The 24,614-nt window shown below is 46.3% G+C and overlaps 1 protein-coding gene across 6 annotated transcripts in view; it reads left to right on the forward strand.

Annotated features, from left to right (window-relative positions):
• Positions 1-24,614, forward strand: part of cacnb4a (calcium channel, voltage-dependent, beta 4a subunit) — a 552,528-nt gene that overhangs the window by 137,204 nt on the left and 390,710 nt on the right. For 2 of the 6 annotated variants that reach the window (XM_072470701.1, XM_072470693.1), the window contains exon 1: positions 2,443-2,790. The exons of the other annotated variants lie outside the window; for them this stretch is intronic. Coding sequence is in view for 1 of the 2 variants with exons in the window: in XM_072470693.1 (XP_072326794.1) it covers positions 2,746-2,790 (45 nt within the window). In the remaining variant the exon portion in view is untranslated. Of the gene's footprint in view, positions 1-2,442; positions 2,791-24,614 lie in introns of those variants that run through there. 6 annotated transcript variants of the gene reach the window in all.

Here is a 24,614-nt window from a genome sequence, read left to right on the forward strand (position 1 = left end):
TGCAATGACCTCCACTTGCCTGGATGAGTGCATCTCCAAGCACCACATCATCCAGGTCAAAGCAGGCCGCTTTGAGCACCACCCCTTGCCCACCTTAAACATTCACTTCCTCCGACACCACATGCAGAGTGGCAGCAATGTGTGCCATCTACATGGCAACAGCTCGCCCAGGTGTCTTCGACAGCACCTTTCAAACTGGCAACCTCGACCACCTAGAAGGTCAAGGAAAGAAGGTGTTTAGGAGCTCCACCGCCTTCACATCCCCCATCAAGCCACGCACAATCATGACTTGGAAATATATAATAATAATCTTTATTATTGTCACAAGTAGGCTTATATTAACATTGCAATAAAGTCACTGTGAAAATCCCCTAGTCGCCACATTGCGGTGCCTGTTCGGGTACACAGAGGGAGAATTCAGAATGTCCAATTCACCTAACAGCACGTCTTTCGGGACTTGTGGGAGGAGCCCCATGCAGACATGAGGGGCGGGATTCTCTGAAATGGAGGCAGAGTGTCCACGCCGTCGCAACCGCCATCGTGTTTTACAACGGCGTGACCAGGCCGTTCCCTCGTCGAAGGGGCCAGCACGGCGCTGGAGTGGTTCGCGACACTCCAGCCGCAGATACAGGCGCGAACTGGGCGCCGCGCAATCCGCGCATGCGCAGTTGCGCCGGCTCCAACGATGACATGCGCAATGGCGCCGGTGCCAACCGACGCATATGCAGTAGCCTCGCGGAGTGCCGCGGCCCCTCACCAAGATGGCGCCGGGGTTCTGGGGCCGGTCGCACAAGGAAGTAGGCCCGGGGGGGGGAGAGTGGCCGCCCCGCCGATTGGTGAGCCCCGATCGCGGGCCAGACCCCATCGGAGGCCCCCCCTGGGAACGGAGCCCCCCCCCCTCCACACAGGCCCTCCCCCAAGACTTTGCGACCAGTACCCGCCGGCAGCGACCAGGTGTGGACGGCGCCGGCGGGACTGGGCCGTTTACGCGCGGCCGCTCGGCCCATCCGGGCCGGAGAATCGGCGGCCCGGCCGCGGATAGTGGGCCACAACCGGCGGCGCGACAAACGCGTCGGCACGAATGGCGGCGATTCTCCGCACCTCGGAGAATCGCGCGCCAACGTCGGACCGGTGTCGCGTGAAAAAATGGCGCGAATGCCGATTCTCCCAGCTGGCGCGGCTTCGGAGAATCCCGCCCGGGGAGAACGGAGGAAACCCACGCACCCACGGGGAGAACGTGCAGACTCTGCACAGAGAGTGACCCAAACGGGAATCGAACCTGGAACCCCGGCGCTGTGAAACAACAGTGCTAACCACTGTGCTACATCACCGTTCCTTCATTGTTGCTGGGTCAAAATGCTGGAAATCCTTCCTAAAATCACTGTGGGTGCACCTACACCACATGGACCTTAACATTCAAGATGGCTGCTCATCCCCACCTTCTCAAGAGCAAATAGGGATGGACAACAAATGCTGGCCCAGTTAGCAACACCCATATCCAATGAAAGAATTTTAAAAAAATCAAGTTCAGATTGTAATTGCTTTTCATGGTTCAAATTCCAATTCTAGTTCATTTTTCTTTTGTTCCAATAATGGTACCTGTAGGTGAATCACCTTAATGATACAGAAAATTGCACCTATACTCAGCGAGGTTATTATCTTTGAAAGTGACCACTGAACACCACTGTTACCAGTACTTCCCCTCACCTCCTCTGCAGGCACAGACAATATACAAGAAAATGTGTGTTGCAAACCAGAAACCTCTGATGACGGTGTCCTATTAAAATAAAGAAGAACTCCAGTTAATATTCTATAAAGAGGCACTGATATATTGTGCAAATAAAGGAACGTTACAAGAGGCTGTTGCTTTAGATGAGGGCACCTTAATTAGAAAGTGTGCAACTCAAGACACAGAGATTTAAAAACATGCACTTGGGCTGCACAGCCATAGGAAAAAAAAACATGCTGGAGCCTTAAAGAGACAGTGATGTGCTAATTATTTTATTGAACCGGGCCTGTGTGTCCCTAATGAAGTCACACTTTCTCTTTAAAGAGCTGCACGTTGATGCAAATAAGATGATGCTAAGTGTGAAATTAGCTGAAATAATAGAAATGCTTACATGCTTCAGCTGGCCTACCAATAGGAATATCCCATAGGCGTGTTCTGCATGTAATTTCCATGAAAACATAGAGACAGATTAATTGTATATCTTCTGGTGATAATGTCAAAATAAGGATACGAAATTGAATATTTACGACTGGCTGAACACGGACGTCCCTGTGCAAATTGCTAAAAATAACTTGCTTATCTAATGCAGAAGGAATTTATCAAATCACTTTCGGAGGTGAAGAAGCTTTCTCCCCCTTGCCATCGGCTCTTCATATACAGACTAGAGGAACAAAGGCTGTTCTCAGCTAACTGGAGTCTAGCTCAGCCAATCACAGAGTCCCTTTCCGGCTGTGTCATCAGGACCTGATGAGGAGAGGATGCTTTTTATTCTGTAGTTGAAAGGCAGAGAAATGCCAGGTCTGGGCAGCCTCTGGGGATAACCTGCACTCCATGATGTGAATGAACAGCGTCTCTCTCTGTCGCTCTCTGTCTCTGCTTCTTGACTGGGCTACGCATCTCTGTAACAGACATCGGCAGGCGCTGGGTTCCTGGGCCTCCTGGCTCTCCATTTGCAGCCGGACTGACATATTTATATTCTGTGGTGTTTATCAGCAGTGCTGGTTGATCAGAGCTCCATGTACGACAATCTGTACCTGCATGGATTCGATGACTCAGAGGCGGTGAGTATCTGTTGTGCGAGTGAACTGGAAAGAGCGAAGGGATTAGAAAAGTCTATCGAGCAGCACACGGATCAGGACATGTTTTTTTTTTGTTGAAAAAGCACTGGTTGCAAATTCTCTCACAGCAGAGATTCCTTTGAATTTGGTGACACCTGCAATAATATTCCATTAAAGCAGGTGACGAGAATGTCGATATATGAATCAACTGGAGGCCTGACTGGGCTGTAGTCACCAGCAATTCCAGCCTCTCCGTCTCTTAGCAGCAAGAGCAGAAAGCAACAGCAATGGATAGTGTCTTCTCTCTGTCAAGCCTTAACAACCCCCACCTGACAACTATTAACACAGCGTTTGGAGTGAGAGAAAAACAACAGACTTGGCTTGAACGCACAGAGCCAGAGTTAAAATGTTTTGATTTCCTTTTTTATTATCTAAAGTGTTCATTTATTTAACCGATTCAAAATACAAAGTTAAAATTCAGACTGTCCCTCGAGAAGTGTGTGTATGTTGCTCAATAGACAGCAGAGCACCGTGCTCTGGAAGAATATTGTTTGTAGCATAAGTATGGAGGATGCCTCTTGCTTTGTTAACATGATTTCACACAGCTGGATCCTAATATACTTTAGCCATTTTGTATGATAAACAGTAGCATTTGTATACAAGCAGGATCAATGGCAATACCACACTGGTGACAAAGCTGTGCTTTTAATGCGAGATTACATTTGCTACTTTTGAGATACAGTTGACGTACAAGGCCAGAGTCAAATAGATCTATATTGTTAGGGACCGTGTTTATGGTGCCTGCTTTATGTTGACAAATCTTTTGCTTAAGTGAGGTTGTGTGCCAGGACAATCCATTGCTTTTCTCAACAGACTGTAGCTTTCTTTTGCCTTGTTTTAAATTGGCTAATTATTTAGAACCACAGCACACCTTTCACATCTATTAGCCTTGATTGAAAGCAATGTACAAGACTGAGGTTTAAAGTCGTTTCCACATAATCTCATAATGGCTGCTTTTAACAGCAGTAACTCCCCTCCGTGAACACTATTTTGGGAGCTGTGCAAAGTGCACGTGACAGCAAGGATATTTTACATCAGTTCTCTAATGAGGAGCAACCCTGAAAAAATTGTTAATACGATCAGAGGTTGCCATATGTTCCAAATGTTATCATGAAGATAACGTTATACAACTAACGTCTCTTCAGATGTTGTTATTTTGATATCTTGGGTTGCCTGTTTTTGTCGCTCATCCTCTGATTGACATCCTCCTGAACATTCGAAGTCTTAATTGACGTGAAAATGTCATGTTGTATAAGAAAAGAAGACTTTCATTTATATAGTGCCTTTTGCAACCTCAGAATGAGGCACTTTACGGCCGATGAAGTTTCCTTTTTTAAAGGATGGCCCTGTTGTCCTATGATAACCAGTGGGTGTGCAACAAGGCTCCACGGACAGCAACGAGATACTTTCCTGATTATTTGTTTTAGATGTCACTCGCAGGAAGGAATTTGGCCAGGACAACGGGAAGACCTCCTTTTCCCTTCAGATTTGGTCACGGAATTATGTTTACAGCCATCTGAGAGGGAAGATAGGGCCTCGGTTTAACGTCACACCTGAAGAGATGGCTTCCTCCTGCACTGAATTGTCAGCCTGGATTAGGTGCTAAGATTTCAGTCCAAGCAAGTTTACCCCAAAACAGCAATCTCTGCACTTCATGTGAAGTGCTGTGAGATTAGTTTAACTGAATGGTTGGCAAAGTTATTGGGTGAAATTATTTTAGTAGGAAATTTATTGGAACATGGAATGCTTAGCCATAAACAATTGTTGCAGGAAATTCATGTATTTGTAAAGGAGAATTGGATTAATGTTAGAAAAGAAACATTGTAGGTCCATGGGGAGAAAACAAGGCAGCACTATTGGTTCTGAGGTTCCCTTGCAAAGAGCCATCATAGATGTAATGGGCCAAAGAGCGTTACTCTGTGCTATAGACGTTTATAGTTTAAAAGTTCTGTTTGAAAATGGTTTATTCACAGTGTAAATAATTTCTGTAGAAAACCAGTAACACCTGAGAGCATCCTGTTGGCCATTCGATCCATTATGCTTGTGACAGCTCTTTGAAAGACCTATCCAATTAGCCTTGATTGAAATCAATGTAAAACATTGAGGTTTACAGTCGTTTCCACATAATCCCATAATGGTTGCTTTGCTCTTTCCATATAGTTGCAAATTGTTTTCCTTTTCAAGTATACCTACTTCCTCTTTCAAATTAAGTTATTGAATGTGCTTCCATTACCAGTTCAAGAACTGAATTCCAGATCATAAGATGTAACTGCAAAAGCATTTATTATCTCTTTTATGGTTCTTGGGACAACTACCTCATATTTGTGTTCTCTGGTTAGTAACTCTCCTACAACAGTTGCTCCATATTTACTTCATCAAAAGCACCCGCCTTCCCATTGCATAATTTTGAATACCTCCATTAAATCACCACATAATGGTCTCTGTCCAAAGAAGCACAAGCTTCTCTAGTCTCTCCACCTAACTGAAGTTCCTCTTCCCTTGTAACATTCTGGAAAATCTCCTGAGCAACCTCTCCAAAGCTTTGACATTCTCTGTGAAGTTTGATGCCCAGAATTAGATACAGAACTGAATCTGAAGCCCAATCAGTGATGTATAAGAAATGTTCAGCATAAATTCAGTTCATTGAACACATAAAGAAGAACTAGTGTCAAACTATAAAGCATTGATAAACAGGTTCTGGAACCCATGAATTATTTTGGCTTTGTCGGTGTCATGAGCCGATGTCAGAGTAGGTTATTTGGTGGCATGTATTTGTTTCCAGTTTTATTTTCTGAATCTCTGTGTGGCATTCTTTGACCACATAAATGCACTAGGCCCAGTGATTGTTAATGTATCAATAACCAAATGCATGTAGCATTATGACATTAAATGAATATATTCCAGATATTACCATAAAGATTATATGCACTTGGCTCCAAAATGGCTGTGCAATTCAGTTTGAAGACCAGTCTGACATCTATTAGCGTGTAGTGTTTTTCTACACAGCATGACATTTTGATAGAGGTGAAAAGAATGCCAGAAAGGAATGGAAAATGTTAGCTCTAAGTAATAGCCGTTTTTAATATGCGAAGGAAAGCAATAATCCACTGAACTTGCGCTATTTTGTCAACCATGCTAATTCAAAATTTTCGGTGTAATCGCTGACCTTTCTCCATATTTACTCTATTTCCCAAGTATGTATCCAGCAGACTTTTTATTTCTTCAATTGTGACATTGCTGGGTTTTAAACAACGTGATATCAGACATATCAGGGTAGGGGAGGGGAGGGGGAGGTGGAAGGGGGGCATTAAGGAATCAATTATTTCTCAACTTTGCTTCAAGCCATATTCTGATGTCTCATTCCAAGAGAAGATCGAGACAGGCTCAGTGCACTTTTCACTTTATATTATCCTAATGATTTACCAAAAGTGTCATCCTTTGTGGCGAACAAGTTAAACTCTGCACCCGAATAGATACCAGTTTGGTCTTCAAACCGAATTGCACAGACATTTTGGAGCCAAGCGCATGTAATCCTTGTGGTAATATCTATAACTTATTTATTTAATGCCATAATGCTTGCTACATGTAATTACTTATTTATTCAGTCACGGGGCCTGACTGAATAAATACCCGATTTGCGAGGAGGCATTATGGGAGATACTGGAACAATTCCCCTGTGTGCGCAGAATTATACTGAAGGCACTTTTTGTGACCTTAGAAGTTCAGTTGATCACTGGAGGCAACGTGAATTGCATACAGTTTTCCAATTTTAGCACCAACTAATTGATCATTGTGATATTTCACCACTCTCTGGAAAGGATAAAATGTGCAAGTTGCTGTCACATGGAGTAGTTGAGGTGAATGGCACAGATGCTTCTCAGCGAAGTCAGATGAGTGTATGAGGGTGAAAAGGAATAGGAGGCTATGCAACTATGCAGGTATGGTTAAATGAAGTGGGTTGGGAGGGAGGCTCATGTGGAGCATGAGCACCACAAGCACAGACCATTTGAGTCTAATGACATGTTTCTATGCTGTAGACTCCATGCAATTTTATGTAATCTTGATCGAGCCGCCTCACAGTTTCGCTGAGGATTAATGACAGTTGTGGTGAGTCTGAATGCAGATGCCTGCTGTGAACTTGTCTGATGTATAGGTTTCCAACTTGGGTCACTGAGGTCATCAGACAATTCTTTGTTGCATGTTTTTCTGCATTGGTATATCTGCATGTTAATAATAATAATCGCTTATTGTCACAAGCAGGCTTCAACGAAGCCACTGTGAAAAGCCCCAATTGGTATATCTGCATGTTATTCCCAATGCTTCAAACTACCAAATAACATCTTGTGTGGTTATGGCATTGTTTACCTTTTCAGCATCTGGCACCATCCTTCAAAGGTTAGTATTGAATAAAAGACCTGGGAGGCATGTGGCGCAGTGGTTAGCACTGGGACTGCGGCGCTGAGGACCTGGATTTGAATCCTGGCCCTGGGTTACTGTCCATGTGGAGTTTGCACATTCTCCCCATGTCTGCGTGGGTTTCACCCCCACAACCCAAGGATGTGCTGGTTAGGTGGATTGGTCACACTAAATTGCCCCTTAATTGGAAAAGAAAAATAATTGGCTACTCTAAATTTATATTAAAAATAAGACCTGAATTTATAGAGTGCCATTCATGACCTTAGAACATACGGAAGTGCTTCAGTTACAACCAATGAAGTACTTATTGTAGTGTAGTTGCTATTGCAATGCAGGAAATATGGCAACCAATTTGAGCACAGCAAGCTCCCACAAAAAGCAATGTGATAATGTCAGGCCAGTCTGTTTTGTGCTGTTGATTGAGGGATAAATAATGGCCAGGACACCAGGGATAATTCTCTGCTGCTCTTCAGAATATTGCCCTGGGATTCTTTATATTCACCAGAGAGCATGCACAGGACCTCAGTTTAGCAAAGATAAACTAAAAGATGGTACCGCCAGTAGTGTAGCACTCCTTCAACACTGCACTGCAATGCAATGTCAGCCCAGAATTTTGTGCTGAAGTCCTGGAGAAGGCCCTGAACCCCCCTCGACATCAGACTCACAAATTCAAGCATGCTACTGACAGAGCCATGGCTGACTCATCACAGTCAAGAGTCACTTGGAATGTGTCATTGTTTAAGCAGGAGCCCTCACAGGGATAGTTGAAAATCAGTAGTTTACTGATGATGCAAATTGAGAAGGTCCAAACTCAATGTCTAGCTGAATTGTTTGTTACATTGGATATCTAGATTGCATTTGAATCATGGTACAAGGTGCAAAATGATGATTTTCAACACCAAATTCTCTTTGTGACCAAAGCTTTGCAGTTGACAAAAGGAAAAAAACTGGCATTTATATAGCGTGCTTTGTGACTTCAAGCGCTCTAAAATGCCCCATAGGCAGAAACTTGCAGCAACTAAGGTGTGCACACAAGATCCTGCAAATAATAATGAGATAAACAATGAGATATTTGGCACGGGAGGCAGTGAAGTAGTGGTATTGTCACTGGATTAGTAATCCAGAGACCCAGGATAATGCTCTGGGGTCATGGGTTTGAGTCCCACCAGGGAAGATGGAATTCAATAAAAAATGAATCTGGAATTCAAAGTCTAATGATGACCATGAAACCATTCTCAATTGTTGTAAAAACCCATCTGGTTCACTAATGTCCTTTAGGGAAGGAAATCTGGTGTCCTTACCTGGTCTGGCCTACATGTGACTCCAGACCCACAGCAATATGAATGACTCTTAAATGCCCTCAGAAATGGGCAACAAATGGTCACATCCCATGAATGAATGAATAAAGGAAAAAAACCAACTAAATAATCTGCTTTAGCGACGTTGGTTGAGGGATAAACTTTGCACAGGAGACCATGAGTTCACCAAAAAGTGGGACAGGGTGATTTATGTCCATCAGTGAGGCATTGTAACATCGGATTCACAAGACAGCGCCTCCAACTGTGCAGCCCTCCCTCATTAGGATGCTGAATGTCAGCCTAGATTACAAACTCAAAGTTTCTTGAGTGGGATTGGAATCCATGATCTCCTGATTTCAGGAGCAAGAGTGCTACCACTGAGCCAAAGCTAATATCCAATGAATAAAAGGAAAACTCACGCATGTCAGCACTCATGGGACATTATCACAGAACAGCTTCTAGATGGCCAGCCAGAAAGTGTATTGCCCGATCCTACATTTTATTCAGTCCCAAAATAGACTCAACTTGTGCTATCCAGTTATTTTAGATTAATTCTACTCTGTTTATGCAGAACCAATTGGACAGTTCTCATCTCCCTTTGCACTAAAAGGGTCTAAAAGGGGCCATGAAATGTCTTTAGCAAACACGGTCAAGGAGAATCCCAAGGCTTTTTATGCATATATTAAGAGAAAGAGGGTAACAAGAGAAAGAGTAGGCCCACTCCAGGACAATGGAGGGAAGTGAGGCGTGGAACCACAGGAAGTGGGTGAAATCCTTAATGAGTACTTTGAATCAGTACTCACCAGGGAGAAGGACATGACGGATGTTGAGGTCAGGGATAGGTGTGTGAACGCTCTTGAGAACATTCATCAAAGGATGAAGTGTTGAGTATCCTAAATTGCATTAAGGTAGACAAGTCTCCGGGGCCGGATGGGATGTATCCCAGGTTACTGCAGGAGGCAAGGGGAGAAATAGCTGGGGCCTTTAGAGATAGCTTCACATCCTCTTTGACCACAGGCGAAGTTCCAGAGGTCTGGAGAATAGCCAATGTTATTCCCTCGTTTAAGAAAGGAAGCAAGGATAATCCAGCAAATTATAGGCCGGTGAGCCTGACATCAGTGGTGGGGAAGATTTTTGAAAAAATACTGAGGGACAGGATATATACACATTTGGAGGAAAACAAACTAGTTAGGGACAGGCAGCATGGTTTTGTACGGGGAGGGTCATGTCTCACCAACCTGATTGAGTTTTTGAAGAGGTGACAAAGAAAATTGAAGAGGGAAGGGTTGTGGATGTAGTTTATATGGACTTTAGTAAGGCGTTTGACAAGGTCCCACATGGCAGACTGGTTAGATAGGTATAGAACTGGCTTGGTTAAAGAAGACAGAGGGTAGCAGTGGAAGGGCGTTTTTCAGAATGGAGATATGAGCTAGTGGTGTTCCGCAGGTATCAGTGCTGGGACCTCTGTTGTTTGTAGTATATATAAATGATCTGGAGGAAAATGTGGGTGATCTGATTAGTATGTTTGCGGATGACACGAAGATTGGCAGAGTTGCTGAGAGTGCCAAGAATTGTCCGAGGATACAACAGGATATAGATGGATTGGTGACTTGGGCACAGAAATGACAGATGGAGTTTAATCCGGCAAAATGTGAGGTGATGCATTTTGGAGGATCAAATCCAGGTATGAATTATACTGTAAATGGCAGAACTCTTAGGAACATTAACATACAGAGGGATCTGGGCACACAGGTTCACAGTTCCTGAAAAGTGTCAACACAAGTGGCCAAGGTGATTAAGAAGGCATATGGCACGCTTGCCTTAATCAGCTGGGGCATTGAGTACAGGAGTTAGGAAATCATGTTGCAGCAATATAAAACCTTGGTTACGCCGCATTTGGAGTATTGTGTGCAGTTCTAGTCATCACATTATCAGAAGGACGTGCAAGCTTTGGAAGGAGGTCAAAGAAGGTTCACCAGGATGTTGCCTGGTCTCGAGGGTGCTGGTTATGAGGAGAGGTTGAATAAACTTGGATTGTTTTCACTAGAAAGATGGAGGCTGGGGGTAGGCCTGATAGAGGTCTACAAAATTATGAGAGGCATAGACACGGTGGATAGTCAGAGGCTTTTTCCAAGGGTGGAAGTGTCAATTACAAGGGGACAGAGATTCAAGGTGAGAGGGGTAAGTTTAAGGGAGATGTGCAGGGTACTTTTTCATGCAGAGAGTAGTGGGTGCCTGGAACTCACTGCCAGAGGATGTGGTGGAAGCAGGCACATTAACAACATTTAAGAGGCAGCTGGATGGGTACATGAATAGAATGAAAAATGAAAATGAAATGAAATTAAAATCGCTTATTGCCACAAGTAGGCTTCAAATGAAATTACTGTGAAGAGGCCCTAGTCGCCACATTCCGGCGCCTGTTCGGGGAGGCTGATACGGGAATTGAACCGTGCTGCTGGCCTGCCTTGGTATGCTTTCAAAGCCAATGATTTAGCCCTGTGCTAAACAGCCCCTAGGGAGGAAATAGAGGGTTATGGACTGAGTAAGGACAGAATGTTTGGTTTTTAGTTAGGGCATCATGATCGGCACAGGCTTGGAGGGCCGAAGGGCCAATTCCTGTGCTGTACTTTGTGTCCAAATACTTAGTGTATGGGCCAGAGAACAGGATCAGCACAGTTTGCAAATAGTAGTGAAAAGTATTGAAGAGAATTTACCTTCAGTTCATCTTTTTCTAATGACCTTTAACAGTATAATTCAAAGGCTGTCATCCTATCACCATTCCTAATAGCTTGTAGCCAGTGCCATTCCATAAGGGTTGAGAGCTTGCCAACTCGCTTTGTCAAAACATCTAAGCTGAAAAAGCTAACTTTATGGTAACCGGTTTTAAAACCGCTGAAGGAAGTACCATTTCATCGAGTTGGTTGCTTCAGCAAATAAATCTCTAGGCCAACTCAACAGGCTTTTCTCTAGATGTTTTTGTACTCCATAAAGTCAGTCTTTACCACTGGGCTGCACAGTAGTACATGGTTAGCACTGTTGCTTCACAGCGCCAGGGACCCGGGTTCGATTCCCGGCTTGATTCACTGTCTGTGTGGAGTCTGCATGTTGTCCCCGTGCCTGTGTGGGTTTCCTCCGGGTCCTCTGGTTTCCTCCCACAGTTCCCAAAAGACATGCTTGTTAGATGAATTGGACATTCTGAATTCTACCTCTGTGTACCCGAACAGGCGCTTTAGAGTGGCAACGAGGGGATTTTCACAGTAACCTCATTGCTATGTTAATTTAAGCCTACTTGTAACACTAATAAAGATTATTATTATCACAACCCTCATATCTGTACCCTGATATCTCTGCGTTAAGGAATGGAGAGTCATCTCCTAATGGTCATCCAGTAAAGCCGTTGGGAGCACACTAATCTGCTCATTAGTTGATGACAGGATTGATTTTTACCATGATGGCTTCCATCACATTCTCATGCCCTTCTCCGTCGCTGCTTTTCTATCTTTCCTGACTCAGTGAACTGCCATGGAATCATTGCCGGAGTAAAGGTGCTTGTCAAACGACCTGCTGGTGATCACGGTTAAGCTTCAGGCCTCAGGGAGAGGAAAAGGTTTTGGAAAAGGAGGAATTAAGGGGAAGGAAAGAAACCCGAGAGTATGGTAGATTTGGCAGTGTGCCACCGTTAAGTGAACAAAATTGATTTTGTTTCATATAGTTGCTCTGCTCAAAGTTGCAATACCTCACTCTGCAGTGGTATCCGCATTGAGGCTGAGATTCCAGCCAGCATTTTCGGATTTGGAATGTTCTGCTTTAAGAGCTCATTTGCATTGCAGTGAAATCATGTTTGCTTTGCATTACATCGCACACCTCTATAGATAAATCAGCTGGCTCAGTTCTCTTCGCCCCACATGCTGTGATACTTCTGTTTTATAGGGTGCTATGAAAAGGGAGGCCACAGCCAGAACTGATATTTTGCCAGGAACTGCTGAATCAACTTTAATCCTTTGCATGGATGACAACCCCATCCATGCCACATTCAGAACGGTGACACACCTTTGAAAAACATTGCATTTGGAGACCCGTTCTACATTCCGATTAATGGGAAATGGCAAAAATGCTGTTTCGAATTTTGCTTTCCTCATTTTCTGCGTTCTTTTAATTGTCAGGAGGATAGGGCCTCGGTGATTGAGATACATGGCCAATTCCTCCCTGGGGGCGTGTGGGGTGAGAGTAGGGGGTGGGGGGGGGGGGGTCCTTCTACAATTCTGTTGCACCATTTTGAAAGCCTCTTATTAATATTTTGTAACACTTATTTGGCAGCGAGAAGCATCATTTTCTGCATTGCTCAATACAATGCACTTAACAGTGCCTCAAGGCTCTTTGAGGCACAGGCATCGGCACCCACGCTGGCAAGTAATAATAGAATCAGCCCTGCGTCTGACTTCAAGCATGCAAGCTGATATACTGTTATAGCAAGGCCTTTCTGTTTTAATATAATGGATCTGAACCCTATCATCAGGCGACTTCTTGCACTGGGAATTCTATAGGAGTACTTGTGTAAACACTGCTTTGTTAGACCGTCAACAATGGGCATCTTTTCGGTGCAAAAATAATCTGCAATTCAAATGGTATTTAGCTGTACACAATGTATTTCTGTGCCACTTTCCTATCAGACATTTTGCATTGTGCCACTACGGAGGTGGCGATGATGGGGAAATATTTATAGCATTTTAAGTGTGGGCAACATTTTAAACTCTTCTGAGTGACACATGAGCTTGGACATCATCACACCATTAATCCTATATTATTAGCGATGGGAAACGTCACTGTGCCACAATGTACTATCAAAACGTTTGTAAAATTGATCAGCTGTGAATCGGTTTTCATTTCTAAAAGAAAAATCAGGTTCCTGGCCAGCGAGGAAACCGTTTGTGAACTCTCGTTGCCACGTCCACTCCAGTTCTTCCTCTGCCTAAAATCTAGGACGCTAACATAAAAAGTGCAGGGAAAATTAATTCAGTCGAACTTTATTAACGTTAGTAAAATGCTATGTTTAGTGCCACTCAAGAAAATGTCAATTTACTTTGCCTCAGGAATAATACCAGTGTAAATACTACAGGTATAATTGCACCCAAAAGATATTGCACATGTTAAACTAAATTGTTGCTGTCTCTTTAACCTGCAGAATTATGTTTGCTATCACTGCCTGACAGCTGTGAATCTTTTTTATTTGGGTTTAACGTGTCAGCACCAATTGGCCCACTCGCTGTGCCAAAGTGCAAAAGGTTGATCTTTAAAATGTAAATGCTGCCACGACCAACATAAAATTCCTGGGATCATGCGTCCTTTTACATTCTGATATGCCGATTGATCGGCTGCCATTTTCGATGTGGGTGCTTGTTCAGGAATGGCTGCCCTGATGCAGGGGAGCTTGGGTTTTCTGATTTAATAGAAAGCAACAGCTGAATTGGTCCAGTTCACAGCATCTCTCACTTTCCCAGCCTTCCTTTCAGGCACACACACAGCAGACTTGCCACCTGCCTCACCTGCACACTACTGGACAGCGGCAGAGCTTCCATTGTCAACCAACAATATGAATTAATAATAAAAACAGAAAATTCTGGAAAAGCTCAACTGGCCTGGCAGCATCTGTGGAGAGGAACAGAGTTAACGGGGGCGATTTGACGGGACAGAAATAGAGTCCCGAGAAACATTGCGCTCTTTAATGACACCTTGCCATTTCTTTTGGCCTCGTGAGGAACGCCCGACCGAGGCCGCACTTACCTCATTTCCTGCACTAACAAACTCAGCTCGCCAGTGCAGGAAGACAACTCGTGGATATTTTGATTCCCCGCAAACACCCCACCACCGCCTCCGGACCCCCTCACTTCACCCAACTCCCTCACTTCACCCAATTTACCTCTTAGGGGGTCCTCGAGCCCCACCTCTCACCCCACCTGTTAAGGACAAGGCACCCCCGGGCCTTATCCCTGGCATTGGCACTACCACCCTGGCATTCCTGCCAGCCTGGAAGTGCCACCTGGGCTTCAGTGTGCCATTGCCTGGGTGGCAGTGCCAAGGTGCCAGGCAGACAGTGCCAGGGTACCATCCTTTGTAGAGCCCGACCACCCAGGGATCTCTAATGGCCTGGGAGACCCCCCCCCCCCCCCCCCCACCCCCCCCCCCCCCCCGCCCCCCACCCCCCCCCCCCCCCGCCCCCCAAGGTGCCATTACGCCTGGTCCAAGTTTGTGTGGATGAGGTCTCTCAGGCGAGGCTGTTAGTTCCCGGGCCCTGGGAGAGCACGATGCAGACATATTCAAAGGAACCTAATGGCTTATTTAAACATGTTCATTTGGATCTCGCCCAACAAGGGTGAGATCCAGGTTGCGACCTCTTGCGCGACCTCGTTAAATCTCGCGAGGTATTTTGTGCGTCGTGAATCTCGAAAGAGGTCTCTTGCGAGTTCAAAGGTCACATTGCATCACCAAGCCAGGCTCGATGAGGCCATTAAATTGCACCGAACGATATGGATCTAAACGATCCTTCTACAGAACACTAAACAATGTTTACATGGCTTATTCCTCTTCTCAGGGTAACATTTTATTATAGTTGAGGCTCTAAATATTTTAAGTAATTATGTGGGAAAATATCTATTTCATAACTTTTGAAAATGTTGGTGACTGAATAGGACAGAGTGTTTCTTCCCTTTCTGATCCCTGTGTCTCCAATCACCCTCTTGCATTCTTCCTGATACCCCTTAATACTTGCTGCACATCTCCAATATCTCCTACTCCAGCTCTGTGATTCACATTTTCAGTTTGGTCTCCAGAAATATCTCTTATTTTCTCATCCTCTGTGGTTCTTTAACCCCTCTGCAACTCGATCTATTGGTACGTCTCATAGCTGGGGGTTACAATATAAGTTTATAGAATGATTGACTATAGTATTCCATGGTTGAGAAAAGTCATGATGTAGAGATGCCGGTGTTGGACTGGGGTGAGCACAGTAAGAAGTCTTACAACACCAGGTTACAGTAAAACAGATTTGTTTTGAATCACTAGCTTTCGGAGCACTGCTCCTTCCTCAGGTGAATGAAGAGGTTAGTTCCAGAAACATGGGCGAAATCCTCCGGAAACGGCGCGATGTCCGCCGACTGGCGCCCAAAACGGCGCAAATCAGTCGGGCATCACGCCGCCCCAAAGGTGCGGAATGCTCCGCATCTTTGGGGGCCGAGCCCCAACCTTAAGGGGCTAGGTCGGCGCCAGACAAATTTCCGCCCTGCCAGCTGGCGGAAAAGGCCTTTGGTGCCCCGCCAGCTGGCGCGGAAATGACATCTCCGGGTGGCGCATGCGCGGAAGCGTCAGCGGCCGCTGACGGCATTCCCGCGCATGCGCAATGGAGGGAGTCTCTTCCGCCTCTGCCATGGTGGAGACCGTGGCGGAGGCGGAAGGGAAAGAGTGCCCCCACGGCACAGGCCCACCCGCGGATCGGTGGGCCCCGATCACGGGCCAGGCCACCGTGGGGGCCCCCCCCCGGGGCCAGATCGCCCCCCCCCCCCCCAGGACCCCGGAGCCCGCCCGCGCCGCCTTGTCCCGCCGGTAAGGTAGGTGGTTTAATCTACGCTGGCAGGACAGGCATTTTAGCGGTGGGACTTCGGCCCATCCGGGCCGGAGAATCGCACGGGGGGGCCCGCCAACCGGCGCGGCGCGATTCCCGCCCCCGCCGAATCTCTGGTACCGGAGACTTCGGCAACCGGTGGGGGCGGGATTCACGCCAGTCCCCGCCGATTCTCCGACCCGGCGGGGGGTCGGAGAATCTGGCCCCTAATATATAGACAAAGTCAAAGATGCAATACAATACTTTGAATGCAAGTCTTTGCAGGTAATTAAGTCTACAGTTCCAGACGGAACAACTGGAGTGACGGAGCAACTGGAGCAACTTGGGGCAGCATGGTAGCATAGTGGTTAGCTCAATGGCTTCACAGTGCCAGGGTTCCAGGTTCGATTCCCGGTTTGGGCATGGTTTGTGCGGAGTCTGCATGTTCTCCCTGTGTCTGTGTGGGTTTCCTCCGGGTGCTCCGGTTTCCTCCCACAGTCCAAAGGTGTGCAGGGTAGGTGGATTGGCTATGCTAAATTGTCCTTCATGTCCAAAAAAAGTAAGGTGGGGATAGGGTGGATGTGTGGGGATAGGGTGGAGGTGTGGGCTTAGGTAGGGTGCTCTTTCCAAGGGCCGGTGCAGACTCGATGGGCCGAATGGCCTCTGGTCTGCACTGTAAATTCTGTGTCGTTCAGAAGGAGGGCAGAATCTAAATTGATTGACAGCTCAAGCAACCCTGATCAGGAAAATTATGTTGTAGTTGATTAAAAGTGGATAAAATTATTGTCACACATGCGGCATCTGTCTCTTTGTTATGGTTTGGGACTGTTTCTTTAATTTAATGTAAAATGGAGACATGGAAAGTGTCATGTGACCTGTTCTGAATTCTACCCGACAACAAGCTTGGGTGGCTTGGCTGTTAAAATATGGAGGGGGAAGATTATCTTACTGGGAAGAAGGTGCGAGATATTTATACCTAAAAACAATGGCTAGAGCAGTAGTGCTGAATGTGGATAGACTATTAGTTTCCAAGTCCCAGGGAGATGATAGGAAAGACAGGCTTTGTAAATGGTTATATTTAAACTTCAAAAATTTAAATTTAAATCTATTTAACTTCAAGATAGAATGGAGTTGTTGGGGTCTAAAGGATAGTGAAATAGCATTTCTACCTGTATACAGGCACATGTGATTCATGTTGCCATGGAGATGAACTTTGAGAGCAGAGCCCACAAGATGCCATTTTAAATTGTATTGCAGGTTTTCTTAAATGTATCACTGATCCTCACAGAGACACTCTGCAAGAATCTGAGGGAGGGAGAGAGCAAGTTCATGCTCTGATTGAAGATACCAAGATCAGGAGGCTTTCAATAAATCTGGAAGATTTGCCAAGCTTTCACTTGAAGGAGGGATCTGCGGGATGACCCTCACTATGAAATTAACTTTGGGGCTTAGATCTCATCTGGCTGGAAAAGGGAAAAGAAGATGAGATTTACTTGGGATTGCTTCTGAGAGAATAGAGTGTCTACACAAGGGACAGAAAGTACAATTATGCTGGGGATTTTGGCTGTCCTGAAAAGTTAAATGGGGGAAAATTTTCCGCAGCTTAGAGTATGTTACCAACAAAATAGTGTTTAAACAATGTTGTTTTTAGTTTGCTTGTTACAGTAAAAGTCTTTCCCCCCCCACATTTTTTCAATTAAGGGGCAATTTAACGTGGCCAATTCACCTACTCTGCACATCTTTGGGTTGTGGGGGTGAGACCTACGCGGACACAGGGAGAATGTGCAAACTCCACATGGACAGTGACCCGGGGCCGGGATCGAATCTGGGTCCTCAGTGCCGTGAGGCAGCAGTGCTAACCACTGCGCCACCGTGCTGCCCCATTGCAGTAAAAATCTTAAACTGAAATCCTGTCATGTGATCCTTTCAGTTAGTGACTGGATGTTTGAGTTTATTTTTTGAAGTTATTGGTCTTTACGGGAATCGTAACATTATATAATCTATTTATGGCTGAGTTTGCTGTATTGGGCTCCACATAATGCAAACCAAGGACAGTTTTCAACATCAGATTTGTTATCTGTAAATTACTTCAGCACATTGCACCAAAAGTTGAATTTTACATCTTTTGTGAACAGAACACAAGTTCTTGGGTAAGTAAATGATGCGAAATATCAACACCAGCCCTATACTTGCAAGGAGGGATGTTTAATCACCATCCACTCTTGATGTAATATACATTTGCTAAAGATCTCTTGATTAACTTTTGCTGCTGCTAACAGTAGATCTGTGTCCCAGCTCAGCTGGCCCTGAGAATAATCGATGCCAATGATGGAATTACAAGCTCTGATCAAAGGTCTTGGATAAATATCACCTATGTGTCATTCATCAGCTTTAACTGAATTCAAATACAGATAATTGGTTTGAACCCCCCTTGCTACCTGTCACTTTCTGCAGTCTGTATTGTTACTTGCTCGTGGGTTTTTGATTCTGTTTATGAAGCAATGCTTCTGTACTGACATTTGCTCAATTACCACGATTGAGATTAAATTAAAAGTATTAAAGCTTCTGATGCAAGACTAGAGTGCTTTCAGGGTTACAGCCGGCAGGTAACTGAGATTACTTTTCACAGAACGGTAAAGCATAGAAGGGGACCATTCAGCCCATCATGTTTGTACGAGATCTTGGAAAGCACTATCCAAATAGTCTGACTTCCATGTTCTTTCCTCATATTTTCCCATTCTTTTATGAATCCAGCTCCCATCATTATTTTGCAATACATTCCAGATCACAACTCAATATTGTGCATTTTTATAAAATATCAAAATATCCTGGGCGCAATTTAAAGGTCTCGTCACGCCTGACTTGGTGTTGCGACGAGGCCGTTGAATCTCTTGAGAGGCCTCCCGCGATACTCGCGATGCGCGAGACGCCTCGCGAGATTCAACCAAACCTCGTGAGACGCCATGATCGTGATCTCGCCCTCATGATGCCAGTTTGGCAGTCCCCAAGTACCACATTGCTCATACCAGGTGTCGAGCCCAGGCTCGGAGGAGTCATACCCAAAAGAGGTGGGTGAGGGGGGGGGGGGGGGGCTCGTGGACCCCGTAAGAGGTATGTTGGGTGAAGTGGGGAGGTTCAGAGGCTGTGGTGAGGTCACTGAGGGGAGGGGGCAAAAGATCGGGGCTGCCTTTCAAAAAGGTGCCCCGATCCACTCATCAGTGCAGGAAATTACTATAGTCTGGTGAGGTGTGTGTATGTGAGAGAGGGGGTGAAGTGTGTGTGGGAGAGAGAGGGGGATGTGTCTATGTGTGTGTGTAGGAGAGACAGGGGGATGTGCCTGTGTGTGTGTGGAAGAGAGAGGGGGATATGTGTGGGAGAGAGGGGGATGTGTGTGTGAGTGTGAGAGAGGGGGATGTGTGTGTGTGTGAGTGTGAGAGCGAGAGAGAGATATGTGTGTGTATGTGAGAGAGAAAGCGGGATGTGTGTGTGTGCGAGAGAGGGGTGGAACATAAGTGTGCATGTGAGGAGGCGGCATGTGGTGCAGTGGTTAGCACTTGGACTGTGGCGCTGAGGACCCGGGTTCGAATACCGGCCCTGGGTCACTGTCCGTGTGAAGTTTGCACATTCTCCCCATGTCTGCGTGGGTTTCACGCCCACAACCCAAAGATGTGCAGGTTAGGTGGATTGGCCATGCTAAATTGCCCTTTAATTGGAAAAAGAATAATTGGGTACTCTAAATTTAAAAAAAATGAAAAAAAAGTGTACATGTGAGAGGGGATTTGTGTGTGTGAGCTATGGATGCCTGGTCATCTCTCAATAGTGACTAAGAGGTTGAACCAGAGCCATAACCTTTTTAGTTTTAAAATGGTGCAGAAAGATCGATACGTTCCAGGACTGATAATATAAGAAATACAAAACAAACTTTATGAAAACAAAAGAAAGAAAACAATAATAATACCTTTAAACTTCAACCCTAACAATAACAGATTACATGTAGTTTCTTAGCCTTTACACACTAATTCCCATTAAACAGCACGTCAAATACATACAGCTCTCATTCCCCTTACATAGACAGGCAAAGATGATACTTGTATTGACAAAGCAATTCTCTGCTGTAAGTCTGCTGGAGGGGTCAGTCACTAATGGGCGCATAGGTTTAAGGTCCATGGGACAAAGTTTAGAGGATATGTGCGAGGCAGGTTTTTTACACAGAGAGTGGTGAGTGCCTGGAACGCGATACCAGAGGAGGTTGTGGAAGCAGATACATTAACTGCGTCAAAAGGCATCTTGACGGTGCTGAAGGTTTTTGGCCAAGGGTGGTATCATGACCGGTACAGGCTTGGAAGCCAAAGAGCATGTTCCTTTGCTGTTTTGTTCTTTGTTATCCTTTAGAACCCTTTTTGAATGTCTGTATTTGGAGCAGCTTCTTTTATGACCTCTCTGGGTGACTTTTAAAAATTATTCTCCCTGTAACTGTTCAAAACAGCATTTCATCTGTCTCCCTAAGCTTGGCCCAGCCCATCAAACAAAGGTTATCTGGGGTATCCATCTAACATCGTTACCTTGGCTGATTGCCCACTCCCATTTATACAAAAAGAACGAGCCATGCTATTGATATGAAACTGACCTCCCATTGACGGATAAAGAGGCTATCGGACCCTGTAATGGGCTAATAGCTGGTCAGATAGGATGGTCCCGAAGAACAATGGATCTGAGGCATCCTGTGTATTCCCACTAATGAGTTTAAGCCTGCCTGGGACAATGCAACTTGGTCAGGTGGAAGCGTATCCTTCTAATTCTGTGCTAGCAGGGTTTTTTTCTCCTCAGTCTGTTTAAACCCGAGTTTGCTTGCTACATTGGGGCCTCATTTCTGGACCCAATTTCCAGATATCTCCCTCACGTGATGGTGTGTGTGTGGTCCATGTGGGGTGTGTGGTCTACCTGCATGAGGGAAAGAGAGCTGCGTGTGTCCGATATGAGTATCAGCTTTGCAGCATTATTCCTCCCATTAAAATGGCAAAAGGAAAGACTTAAATTTGTTGAAATAAGTCAACCTCTCGGTTTTTCCCACTCCTAAAGTGGGTACTACTTCCAGGGATTAATGTTGAGGGGCCACAGGAGGGTGGCTTAACAAAGGGTTAATGTGAGGTGGCCATGTACATGGTGAATGTATTTGTGACTGTGCCTCTTCCTAATTCCTAATATATGCATGGAGATAGTTAGAAAATACTTGTCTAAATTTGATTTCTGTGTTTGCACCTATTTTGTGGCAAAACATTATGAGAATGCTTGCTTTCTCTGATTCACTTGGAAGGACACTGGGGGTTCTGCAGCTCAAGGTTTGGGGAACCCTGGTTTATCGTATATTCCTTGCTTTTGTACGCTATATCTTGACTTATAAAACCAAGGATCTGACAGCTTTACATCACCTTGTCTTGTTGCACTCAAAAGATTTATGCTCCCGGGTGGTAGATTTCCATTCCTAAATGACATTAGTGAACAAGGTGTTTTTTTTACAACAATTGATGATCGTTTCATGATCATCATTATTAAAACTAGTTTTATTATCCAGCTATTTGATCCCTACAAAAGGCTGGAATTCTCTGGCCGTTCGCTGGCAGCGGGATTCTCTGGTCCCGCCAGCAGTGCATCCCCATGCACAGGATTCCGGGCAGCGAGGGTGAGGGGTGGCTTCAATGGGAATTCCCATTGACAAGGGCGGGAGCAGAGGATCCCGCTGTTAATGGACGGCGCGCCACTGCCGCCTGCCACCGAAAAGCACGAGGCTGGGAGGCCGGAGAATCTCGCCCATAAAATCGAATGCCCAATACTTAGAAGCTATGAAAGGAATGAACTATTTTTGTAAAATATATCTCATTTCAATTTTTAACGAAGTGCATGAATAGGAAAATTTATTTTAGGTCATTCATTTGTTCCGTGCTCGGAACCAAAAATGTTATTCTCTTGTTTTAAAAAGAAATTCTCACATACTATAAGAATAAACGAAAAATAGCAGGAGTGGGCCTTCCGGGCCTGCTCTGCCATTCACAAGATCATGGCCAATCTTCTACCTGAACTATAGCTTCCTGCATTATCCCAAAGCCCCTTAACCTCCCTAGTGCCCCAATCTAATTGACACCCGTGTATCAATGTTCCAGAAAGTGAAGAATTCTGAAGCTTCACAATCATCTAAGTGAAGAAATCTCTTCACATCTCAGTCCTAGACTGCTGAGCACTTATTCTGAGGTTAGATCAGCTGGGAGAAAGAGCCTCTAAGGATATTGTATATCAAGCCTTGTCAGAATTTTATATGTCCCAATAAGATCACCTCTCATTCTCCTCAACACCAGAGAATTCAGACACATTCTACTCAATCTCTCCTCATAAGACAACCCTCGGGCGAGATTCTCCGACCCCCCCGCCGGGTCGGAGAATCGCCGGGGGCTGGCGTGAATCCCGCCCCCGCCGGTTGCCGAAGTCTCCGGCACCGGAGATTCGGCGGGGGCGGAAATCACGCCGCGCCGGTTGGCGGGCCCCCCCCGCGCGATTCTCTGGCCCGGATGGGCCGAAGTCCCGCCGCTAAAATGCCTGTCCCGCCGGCGTAAATTAAACCACCTACCTTAACGGCGGGACAAGGCGGCGCGGGCGGGCTCCGGGGTCCTGGGGGGGGCGCGGGGCGATCTGGCCCCGGGGGGTGCCCCCACGGTGGCCTGGCCCACCATGGCGGAGGCGGAAGAGACTCCCTCCACTGCGCATGCGCGGGAATGCCGTCAGCGGAGGTGTCATTTCCACGCCAGCTGGCGGGGCACCAAAGGCCTTTTCCGCCAGCTGGCGGGGCGGAAATTCGTCTGGCGCCGACCTATCCCCTCAAGGTTGGGGCTCGGCCCCCAAAGATGCAGAGCATTCCGCACCTTTGGGGTGGCGCGATGCCCGTCTGATTTGCGCCGTTTTGGGTGCCAGTCGGCGGACATCGCGCCGTTTCCGGAGAATTTCGCCCCTCATCTCTTGAATCAATCTAGTAAACTTTCCTTTCACACGCTGCAAGACAAATACACCATTCCTTAGTTTAAAAAAATATATATTGATTCAAATTTTTCAACAGATTTTCAACAAACCACCAAAAAGAAAGAAACAAGAGCACAACAATCAAAAATTATACAAAAATTATACATTGGATTTCCCCCATATACGATAACCCCCCATATGACATTTAAAAGCACCAATAGGGAAGCCCCCCCACCCACCCAAACGCCACCCCAAAAGAAGCCCCCCCCCCCCTGGACTGCTGCTGCTGACCTCCTCCTAACGCTCCGCGAGATAGTCTAGGAATGGTTGCCACCGCCTGAGGAACCCCTGCACATACTCTCGCAAGGCAAACTTTATCCTCTCCAGCTTGATGAACCCTGCCATGTCATTGATCCAAGCTTCCACGCTAGGGGGCTTCGCATCTTCCCATAATAGCAAAATCCTCCGCCGGGCTATCAGGGACGCAAGGGCCAGAATACCGGCCTCTTTCGCCTCCTGCACTCCCGGCTCGTCCGATACCCCAAATAGTGCCAAACCCCAGCTCGGCTTGACCCGGGCTTAGTCCTTGCAAAACCCCTCCAAAACCCACCCAGTGCCGGGCACGACCAGAACATATGGACGTGATTTGCCGGGCTTCCCGAGCACCTCCCACATCTGTCCTCCACCCCAAAGAACCTGCTCAACTTCGCCCCTGTCATATGCGCTCTGTGAGTAACTTTGAACTGTATTAGGCTGAGCCTGCCGCAAGAGGAGGAAGAATCGGCCCACAGACCCTCATCTATCTCCTCCCCCAGCTCCTCCTCCCACTTGCCCTTTAACTCCTCCACCGAGGCCTCCTCCTCTTCAGCTCCTGGTAAATCACCGAAACTTTGCCTTCTCCAACCCATACACCCGAAATCACCCTGTCCTGAATCCCACGTGCTGGAAGCAGCGGGAATTCCCTCACCTGCCGCCTCACAAACGCCCTCACTTGCATGTACCTGAAAGCGTTTCCCGGGGGTAACCCAAACTTCTCCTCCAGCGCCCCTAAGCTCGCAAACGTCCCATCGATGAACAGGTCCCCCATTCTTCGAATCCCTGCCCGATGCCAGCTCCGAAACCCCCCATCCATCCTTCCCGGGCCGAACCAATGGTTCTCGTGAATCGGGGACTAAACCGAGGCTCCCACCTCGCCCCTGTGTCGTCTCCACTGCCCCCAGATCTTCAGCGTCGCCACCACCACCGGACCCGTGGTGTACCTTGTCGGCGAGAGCGGCAGCGGTGCTGTCGCCAGCGCCCTCAGGCTGGTGCCCACACAGGACGCCACCTCTAACCTCTTCCACGCCGCCCCCTCTCCCTCCATTACCCACTTACGGATCATCGCCACATTGGCTGCCCAATAATAGTCGCACAAATTCGGCAGAGCCAGCCCTCCCCTGTCCCTACTACGCTCC

This window comes from Scyliorhinus torazame, chromosome 2 (assembly GCF_047496885.1).
Source record: "Scyliorhinus torazame isolate Kashiwa2021f chromosome 2, sScyTor2.1, whole genome shotgun sequence".
NCBI classification, from domain to species: domain Eukaryota; kingdom Metazoa; phylum Chordata; class Chondrichthyes; order Carcharhiniformes; family Scyliorhinidae; genus Scyliorhinus; species Scyliorhinus torazame.